The sequence below is a fragment of the Acomys russatus genome, chromosome 28, assembly GCF_903995435.1.
Source record: "Acomys russatus chromosome 28, mAcoRus1.1, whole genome shotgun sequence".
NCBI classification, from domain to species: Eukaryota; Metazoa; Chordata; class Mammalia; order Rodentia; family Muridae; genus Acomys; species Acomys russatus.
In genome coordinates this window covers 14,209,593-14,219,997 of record NC_067164.1, presented here as the reverse complement: position 1 = coordinate 14,219,997, position 10,405 = coordinate 14,209,593, and the positions used below count along the sequence as shown (strand labels likewise).

The 10,405-nt window shown below is 35.0% G+C and overlaps 1 protein-coding gene across 2 annotated transcripts; it reads right to left on the bottom strand.

Annotated features, from left to right (window-relative positions):
* Positions 1–5,084: 5,084 nt before the first annotated feature.
* Positions 5,085–9,558, bottom strand: Csn3 (casein kappa). 2 transcript variants are annotated; one of them, XM_051170355.1, is made up of 3 exons: positions 9,502–9,558; positions 9,017–9,046; positions 5,085–5,534 (listed from the first exon to the last, which is right to left on the bottom strand). In XM_051170355.1, exons 1-3 carry the CDS (start codon positions 9,556–9,558, stop codon positions 5,085–5,087), a joined length of 537 nt encoding a protein of 178 aa, XP_051026312.1. The 2 variants fall into 2 exon arrangements, with proteins under 2 accessions (XP_051026312.1, XP_051026313.1); XM_051170356.1 differs by lacking the exon at positions 9,017–9,046.
* Between the last annotated feature and the right edge of the window lie 847 nt (positions 9,559–10,405).

Genomic DNA, 10,405 nt, shown 5'->3' with positions numbered 1-10,405 from the left:
AAAATATTTATATATTCTCTCTCTCACACACACACGCACACACTGACACACACACACACACACACACACACACACACACACACACACACACCATATGCAAGTATACCAAAGAAATCTTCATAGGGTGCTTGTAGGAGTTTCATCCGAGATTGAAACATTCTCCGGTAGGGAAGTTCTGTAAAACAGAAACCAAACAACTCAAAACAACAACAGGAAGTTCCTGAAACTGGGTAGATTCACTCTCCTCCCTCCCCACTCCCCCAAGCCACTGAGCTGTTTTCAGGCTGTGTAGTGTGCTACAGGTTTCTAGCTTTTGTGAGTTGCCACCTATACTAGGGTGGGCTTTGGTGATACAGCTGTCTCTGAGTCATTTCTGCTCTTGTGAATAACCCCTCAACCATATTCTTGTAAATAACTCTGATAAAAAAAATCATGGGCTCACCAAGATGGGCTCTGGTGGTTCCTATGACAGTTGCTGCCCTCAGTATGGGAGTTCTGTCTTGTGATTTGAGTTTTATTCCCACAATGATTAAAGATGTTGTTCACTTTTATGCCTTTTCAGTAATGTATATTTATTTACATTTGTCCATTTCTTACTGGGTCATTTTTCTGATACTGAGTTTTCTGAGTTCTTTATGTATTTTGAACATTAATCTCTTATCAGATATATGGTTTGCAGATATTTTCTTGTAATCTGTAGCTGTCTGTCATTTTTTAAATTTTTTTCTCACTTTACTGTTGGAGTCATTCAATTTCATGTAATTTTGCTGTGGTAGCTAGAACTTTGGAGTAATGCCAGAAAAATCATTGCCAAGGTCATTGTCAAGGAGTTTTTCCCTGGAGATTACTCCAGAAGTTTCATGGGCTTAAGTCTTAGTTTAAGTCCCTTATGCATTCTGGGCTGATTTTGCTGGATAATGTGAGTTACAGGTGTTTCATCTTTTGCTCATGTATCCAGTTCTCTGATAACAATTTGTAAAGAGAGCCTTGTTGCCCCATGATGTCTGCTTGGTACCCCTGGTGAAAATTAATCAAGTGGACATGTGACATCTTTAGGTTTATTTCTGCTTTTTGTTTATTATGTTACATTGGGTTATGTGTCTTTTAAGGAGTGTGAATATTAAAGCAATACTATGCAGAATCACATCTCAATACTTTTTGTAAAAATTTACTTCATTTCCATTGTTTCCCTAACAAGAAAACAATATGCAGTTTATGAGTAAAAATGTAAATAAATAGAATTTTGACATATATTATATATCACATAATTATTGGCTGCTTTTAAATTAAATTATTATTATATATTCAGAATAATATGTATATAGAAACTTATATATAGATGGTGATTTTTTAAATTAATGTGAAAATTTACTGTGTATTATTTTGTTTCTTAAAAAAAATTGGCACTATTATTCAAAGAAAATGAAGTTCAGCCACTTGAATGATGCATCACTTGAACAAAGTTATACAGAAGACTCGGTCACCATGGATCACAGCACATTTGTGAAAACATTGTAGCAATGGACTGTATTGTGTCGGGAGCCATTTGTTGAGGCTCTCTGTCCATGCGCATCACTGCTCTCTGCTGCAGCCTAAGAATTGCATGTATTGCTGAGACTGCGATGAAGCAAGATGTCCTGCCAAGTGCGCGGTCAAGGTCTTCAGACTATCAGGAAAAGTACACTGTGGCCCCAAGGCCGAGAGTGAATTGAGATTCCACCGCCTTTCCTGTGAGAACATCCGCACTCTCTCCTGAGAGCGACCTTCTGCTTTGATTCCCCATGCCTGAGATGTGTATAATTTGGACTGGTGAATAAAGGCAAGGTGTTGTGTGGTATTGACTGTAGGACCTCTTGAGTCTATACTGTGTTTCTGACTATTTCTTGCCTCAGTTCCTTATTTCTGCTCTTTTATTTCTCAGCCTCACTCCCTTGTCTAGGACCAGTTTGATATCGTCTAGAGTAGGCTCTGGCAATGTTGGGACCCTAACCTCTGTTAGGAAATTCATGTTTTCCTTGTATGATGTCGTAAGTATGAATCAATCATGTAAGTCGCCTGCTTATTTTCCTTGCAATTAAAAATGTGTATGTGCGTGGGACATGTGAATGTGTGTTCAGAAACCTGAGTATGATCATGCTTAGGAATGCATCTAGCTCATTTGAGATAGTTTTTCACTGGTCTGAAAAATCACTAATTAGGCTAGGCTGTCTGGCCGGTGAGCATCAGGTATCTTTCTGTCTATGCCTCCCCAATGCTTAGATTAAAAGCGTGTACCACTTTGACAGGCTTTTACATAGGTTTTGGGAATTGAACCAGGTCCACAAGCTTACATAGAAAATACTTTGCTGACTAGCTATAAGCTATGTTATCATCTTAAACACTGATTATTCACTAAACATTTTTAGATGGAAGAATCTGAAATCTAAAACATCCTATTGTAATGTGTTTGTGTGTGTGTGTGTGTGTGTGTGTGTGTGTGTGTGTGTGTGTGTGTGTGTGTGTATTTGGCCACATACTTCATGGATGAATCATGTGTGAGACTAGGCTTTGCATATCTAGAGTCTCCATGAAGCCCTGGTGTTTTGTGATACAGCTGTGTTTGCAGTTGTGATTGTCTCTGGGGGATGTTCTACCCCTTTATTTGACCAGAAGAGTTAGTTACTTAGTGGTCCTCTGGGTCACAGCACCATGGCTTAGGTCGTCTCTGCTCCCAGTGTCATAGTTTAAACATTTCAGTGTCATCCCAGTGAGGCAGTTCTTAGTGTCAGGTCATGGACCACTGTGAACTCTGCCCACAAGTGAACTGTATTTCAAAAATCACACTAAACTTGCCTCAGGACATTAAGTCTATAGGGCTCCTTTAGGCAGTTTCTTCTACTCCACTTATAACATTCAGTTATTGGCTGCCTAGCCTGACATCTGAGTTCAAACCCTGTATCTTACTTGATGGAAGAACGAACACACACACACACACACACACACACACACACACACACACACACACACACACACAAGATTTAAAAAGATATTAATTGCATTTCATTGACTTTATTCTGTAAGAATCAAACCAAATTAACTGTAGCCTTAATGTAAAATGTAAGGGAAGAAGAGAAAGGTCCCAGCCTGTGAAAATTGCATTCTTTCCTGAGTGATGATAGACAAATGCTTGAAGGAGAGTTTGAAGTTGGAATTTGGTTTCAGTAGGACCTGTAAAATATAAAGATAGTTCAGGAATTCTGTGCGTAGCATGCTAGCAGTGTTCACATTTAAGGTTTTCTTTAGCTTCCAAGAATCCTTTTATGTCTGTATCCAAGGACTTTACCAAATTAAATGTTTCAACTCAGATATGTTAAATTGACCTTCGGCGTGCAGCATACTTCATGTAAGTTTTACAATAAATACTACATTTTACTATTTTCCTTATAAACGGTACATAGTAGTTTTAATTCAGGATTCTACATTTGTGATTTATGAACAAACATACAATTGAACAATGAAAGCATGCTCATGCACTAAAAGCATACTCATACAATGAATGATTTTGGACCAATATAATATATGACACCATATTAAATACTTGTTTTCGTCCTTTTTCTTATTTTATTTTCTAAAACTCTCTATGCTGACTCATCTTTTTCTTAGCACAAGTTACTAAATAATAACTCAAATCCACGATTTGTGCCTATGGCAGTCTAAGGAAGTCCAGGTGGTTTCTATTTGTCTTAGTTTAGTTCTGGTGGAAACATGGTGTCGTATTAAGCACCTACACTTGATTCTGAAGAGGCTCTAACTTTGTACATTCTACCCACATTTATACTTGAGGTGTGAGATCAAAATTGCAATACATTAAAATCCAGAGAGAATGATGACCAGATAAGGTTACTACTGTAAAGGCAGAAGATTCCCCTTCTGGCCTGTAGTAGGCTTTCAGATCACAGACCCTTGTGTGATATCTTAGACCATAGACTGGGTACCCAGTTTGATAGACATAAAAAGTTTGCTATAACAGAACTCAACGTTTATACTTTTTTCCTCCAAATTATCTCACCCTTTGTGAGTTTTTAATAAAATCATTAATATTTCTTGATATTAACTTCCTAGAAGTTTTCAAATTGTTTCAAGCTTTAGTTACCTATTTATTCAAGTAATATTAATTTGCTTCTTGTTTAATTTTCTCAAAGCATCCATTTAATATTCACGTGTTTTTGAAGTTAAGCATTTTATTTCTTTCATGATTTATGTAAAAATATTTATGAGGCTAACATTAATGGATCTTTCCAGGAATGACAACCTGAAAGAAAGAACTGCATGGAAAATATGTGATTTCTTTTACTCCATTAATATTCAAGTTAGAGTGCGAACAGTACTGTTACAGATTTCTTTTTCTTCCTTCTCTTCCATTGTCTCTCTGTTGCATTCCCTCCCTCCTTTTTTTCCTGTCTTTACAAAGAATTGAGCTTAGGGCCTTATGCACACTAGGCAACAACTTCACACTTAATTATATCGTCAGCCCTCCCCGACCCACCTCTTAAATTTCTGAGACGAGGTTTTGCTAAGTTTCTTGGACTGGCCTATTCTGTATGTAGACTAGGCTGGTCTTGAACTCGTGACCCTCCTGCCTCAATCCCTTTAGCAGCTGGGGTTATAGGCCCACCACTACATGCGGCTCTAGTATACAATCTGATAGAAGAAATTTCATTTTAGTAGTTTTAGACCTATAACATGAGGATGTCCAAAGTATTGTACTTCACCCTTTGTCTAAGTATGATGAGGTAAAACTACAGAGTAAAGGAGAATTCTAATCTTCAGGAAAATGTTTGATAAAAAAAAATCAATTTTTCTTCATTTTGTAAAAATAGACTATTTTCATTTCTTATTGAAACAAAAACTCACTTGTCAATGCTATATTTAGCCCAAATTACAATGCTAGTTAACTATTTTGCCTGCTTCCTGGACATGATTTATCCATTTGTACTAATTTAGAATTTGTGATTGTGTGAATAAGTCCATGCTTTTACCTGGATTGGTCATTTTATCTTTGCTTACTTACCTTTATTGTCTTCTTCAATGTTTCCTTAGTATTTTTATGCTGCAGGTGAAGAGATTGGGACCGTGGACGTCTCGGGGATATCGATGGACAGTGTAGAAGCTTCAGGACTGGCCACAGTATTCATCATTGGTTCAATGATAGGAGCTGGTGTAGACTCAGTAGGGACAATGGTTCTGATGACTGGATTGGCAGTGCTACCTTGATTTTCATTTGTAGGAATGGCAAGAAAGGATGGGTTTGGAATGAAACGACGTGCCCCAATAGGTTGGGGGAAATTTGGCCCTTGTTGCCATTTGGAGATGGGGAATGGAGACCTAAGGTGAAGTACCATTATAATTGCTGGGTAAGTGTGTGCATGAAAAGGTACAGATGGCCTATAGTAGCTGTAATTAGGTTCGTAGTGAAGACTGCTCCTCAGCGCATAGTGAGCTGGTGTGTACAGCACTCTTTTCTGATCATACACTAATCCTTCCTTTCCATGGCACTGCAGAAATAGAAAATTGTGCAGAAAGGGTCTAGCTGTAGATCAATATGCAAAGACAACTTCAGAAGCTTTTGAAATAATGCAATATTTTATGTTAAGAAATAGACTACTGAAAGTATGAAATCCCACATCATTTTTTCTCAGATTTGGATATGTGCATTTTACATTCTACCTATCATTTTCATATTGTGAAACACTACTTTTAACAATATATAAATAATATTTATTTTTTAAAAACAGGTAATTAATAATGTAAAGTATGTTTCCCCATATGCAAATACGGCATATATGGAAAATACTAACTAGAATTGCATATTTAATTACAGCACCTGGAAAAGTCTCATAGAGAACTTTGCCCCATTATACACAAACACACACACAAATGTGCACAAACACACATGGATGTATTCTCACCACATAAACTATAATTGTTCATACATGTTATCAGCCTGAGAAATTGCGTGATTTATAACATATGGGAAGGTTTTTTTTTTTAATTTAACCTTTGGATTTAAAACCTTTTAGTTTAATTTCCTTTCTGTTTTTATTTCTGCCAACCATGTGCAGTTACAAAACTTTCCATGGCGATACTAATGTACCAACAAAGTCACACTCAACACAGGCATTTCCCATAAAAAGGCACAGTTAGTGTATTCCTTCAAACACATTTTGAAACAAAAGGAAGCCATCACTACAGACAAATTTAAAGAGGGGTCAGGTAAGGCTTTTTTTCCCCCACCCAAACTTTACAAAGTGGACAGAAGAGACAATAAACAACATTTTTGTTCTTTTTTTTTTCTCAGCATTAAATATGAAAAGTTGTCTCATGAGCTAAATAAGCATTAAAATGAACTCTTATGACTTGGACGATTCAAAAAACCTCATACTGTCTGGCAAACATAGAGTTTGGTTCATATTAACTTTTGTTCAAGTGGTGTTTTCACTTATCAAAAGATATTAGTTTATTTGGTAGAGATAAAATATTTATTTAGTGTTTAATTTGCAGACTATTATATATTTTATTTCACTTATACACATAATTGAAAATAGACTTACAGCCACTTGTTCCTGATTTTGCATCTCTGCAACCTGAGGGGTTAGAGGAAAATAATGAGAAATAACAAGGGAGAAAAATGAAAACAAATTTTTGATTCTGTTTTCCATTTTTTGCTGTTGTGTTAAAGACAAAATCAGTACTATGCTTATTTTTATATTGATAGAAGCATTTAACTGGCACATAAAAAAAAGAAAGCATCGTATTGCCTTTTCCATTTGCTTTGGCTACTCATAAGTCTGAATGGTAAAATCTATAAACGTATACTTTGATTTTGAATTATTTCATCAAGTCCTTGTGACTTGAAGCCTTTGACCCCATATTCCAGGCAGGGCGTGGGTTTTATACTCCGGACTTCTCAGCTGCTATGATTACTTACATAAGACCTGTGTAAGATGCAGCCTGTCATAGTTAATTCCTAGCAACACCCAGCCTACCTCCAAGAGGACGATGAGCATCAAAGAACATCCTTATGGAGATGGCTTCAAATGTGGCAAAGAAGCCCCTGGGCAAAATGTCCTCATTTCTACCACTGACAGAATTCTGCTTAAAAATGGACAAGCTTGGATGCAGGCAGAGTTGATGGCCAAACTCTGCTGAGACAGGATAAGCAAGTCCTTAATAGTTCCTGCCTCACAAATATGTCTGTCACATATATTGGGCCAGAAGGCTGAAGAAGATGCTCCAACATTATAGAGAGTTTTGGGTGACTGCTCAGGAAGCAAACTGCCTCTGTCATGTTCTCATTTGGGAAGCTGCTAACCTGCAACCCCTGTATACTCAGGTAATTAATTTTATCCTTTCTCAAGTCTCTGATGGGGTTGAAGTCCAGATAGTTTAGTCTTACAATTAAGCTTAGTTTTTTAATGGGTTAAGATGTTATTGTGTCTAGATAGATGTTTTAAGTTGATAATGATGAGATATAATAGATAATCATTTATGTTCAGAATATTAGATGCACCAAGATAGGAAAAATGTTTTCTTCAAGGCTGCCAAATATAAAAATAGCCAAAACACTAAGAATGTAACATTTATATAATTCCTATTTGTTTTATGGTTCTTCTTGTTGTAGGTATTTTATTGTTTACATGTGTAATAATATACATGTATATGTAAAAAATAAAAATATTTAATAAAAAAGAAAAAGAAAGAAAACAAAAAGACTTATTAAAAAAAAAAAAAAGAAATCCATGTCTATGTTTTCAGTGTTGAAATTGGTTGTATTGTTCATGGGATAAAGTTGTCTTTGAATGATAATGAATAACTATTAAAATGTTATGTGTTGTAAATACAAAAATATTGGAAATTCTAACATCTACTTTGGTATATGTACAGATGCTAAAATTTATATAGAGCAAGTGTGTTCACCAAAATGTAACATTAAATTTAAAGTTTCTATGTTTATTGGAACGCAAACTTGATTTAATTCTATATCACATTATTAATAAGATGCTCTTATTATGTGAGTAACGTAGTACTATATAACCATACAAATTAGATTTTAAAGTGTAATAGCCTCTAATACATACAACAAAATAAAGATGTCTTTACAGTCTTAAAAAAAACACAAGCCAGTGTTTGTTTTAGCATCACTTTTCAGAGAAGCATATTTGTTTTGCAATGTAGCCTATTAGCACTTCAATTTTAGGATAAGAGAACTCATGCCTAAAGAATAATGATCAAACAGCAAATAGTTTGTGAAATGATTCTCCAATCCACATAATGTATAATTTTCTCCATAAACATAATACATAAACAAAATACGACACATCAACACTGTTACATGGTATGAACACAAACCAATGTGTTAAATAAAAAGGAATACAATTGTTTTGGCAAAGACTTAGAAATAATATGTTTTTAAAAATGAATCAAGATCCATATGTTTTGGTGTATAAATATTAACAAGCATGTTCATCCCCTACGTAAACCTATAATAATATACTTAGTTGGTCTTCACATTGAAACCTTCCATAAATTACAATAGTCCCAAAACTAATACATTTAATTATTGTAAGAGCGCTGACCAACCTGTGATGTTTATCACTATAAATTAAGTCCTACTTGTCCAGAGTAGCTGCACCAAAATGGGACTACATTTAAATTGTTTCTATATAAAAGTAAATAAAATAAACAGTAAATGCCTTTAAAAAAAAAAAGGTGCAGCCTATTGCATTTCCATCACAGAGCATAGAGGGGTTCACAGGACTTGTGAGAAGGACTTGGCTAGCCCACACAATAGGAAGCACTTCAGTTTTAGGATAAGAAAGTAGTAATTTGAATACTAAAAATTCTCAAGGTTTGTTAAACTTGTTGAAACATTTAAATACTTATTTAGCTTTAAGACAGTAGGCATTTGGATATGATTGAGCTTTTCAGAATATTGTGTTTGTAGTCAGAGTCTCTAACAGAGATAATATCAACTTACACTTGGATGTAGGTTTTGCACCTCGGCAGCCTGAGGAGTTACAGAAAGAGAAATCGTGAGAAATATGTCAACTATTTAACATCTTTAAATGCTTAGTTCTTAAAGGGACTGGAGGATGAGATGGATAGAAATTCTATCAAAAGGATTTCCGATCCTGGACTAGGATTCCCATATTTATTGTTTATGAATTATATTTATAGTATTTTCTAACTTAAAAATAGACTTCTTTTCCGTTGTATAGGAATTTGGAAAACTTTCTATGCATGATTTAGTTTGTATTATTATGACTGATGTACATGTTGGAGATATTTAATGTAACTATAGATATCTAGAAAAATATTTTACAAAACAAGTAAACATAGGAAAACTAGTAACCAACTGTTATACTCCTTGAGTTATCTATATTTTTATATTCATATAACTGGAACTCTTAAGTAAAAGTTATTTAATATCTCATCAACAAAATTGAAATAAAATCAACTCACCAAAAGGGGAAGAGTTAATGCCAGAATGTTCACAGCTACGATAAAGTTCCTCATCATTGCACCTACAATTAAAGTTAAATGAATTAAGACTCTTGCTAACAAGTTAGAAGTGATCGTATGTAATGTTTTTCTTAAGGGAGAGAAAGCTCTGAACTTATAGGTAGACCTAACCACTGCAAGAAATCTATTTTCTCAATGGTACAGAACTACCAAACTTGAAGTAAGATTAGTTTAAAGTTAATTTGTGACTATTAATGAAAGTGTCGTTAAAATTTAACCATCTGTTCATTTGATATAAATCTTCTGGGAATAAGCACTATGTCAAATGTTGAAATTGTGGGGTAGAGCTGGGCTCTGGCAGTGAGCGGCATGGGCTCAAATGGAAGATAAGATTAGACTGTGCAGAGCCTACACAGTAAGGATCTCAGTGCTCTGTGTTGGAGTGTGAGGCTGGGCTCTGTGAGCAGAAAGCTGCTCAGTGTGAGAGAACAGAGTCTGAACCTAGGCTCTACAATTGGAAAATAATGTCCTCTTTCTTTACGTTTGTTACCTATAAAAAAAAAAAAAACAGTACTCCAAACTGGGCCATTTCTAACATTCTGCAACCCTTAATTAATATATCAGACATGGAATGGAACTGCTGGGAAACAGCATTTGTTATATTATAAATGTATTTTTCCAATGATATCATTAATTGCACTGCTTCAATAGAAAGTATACACATGGCACTTTAAACATCTTTGAGGTGATAAAGATACCAGTTAGTCTTTTCCTAAAGAAGTCACAGTGCCCACCTGCTCACTTAATTTTAATAGTTCTTAAATAATTACATAACACTTCAAACTTCTAACACATTAGTGTATATTATATTTGAAAAGGGAATACTATGTCTTACAGTAGCTTA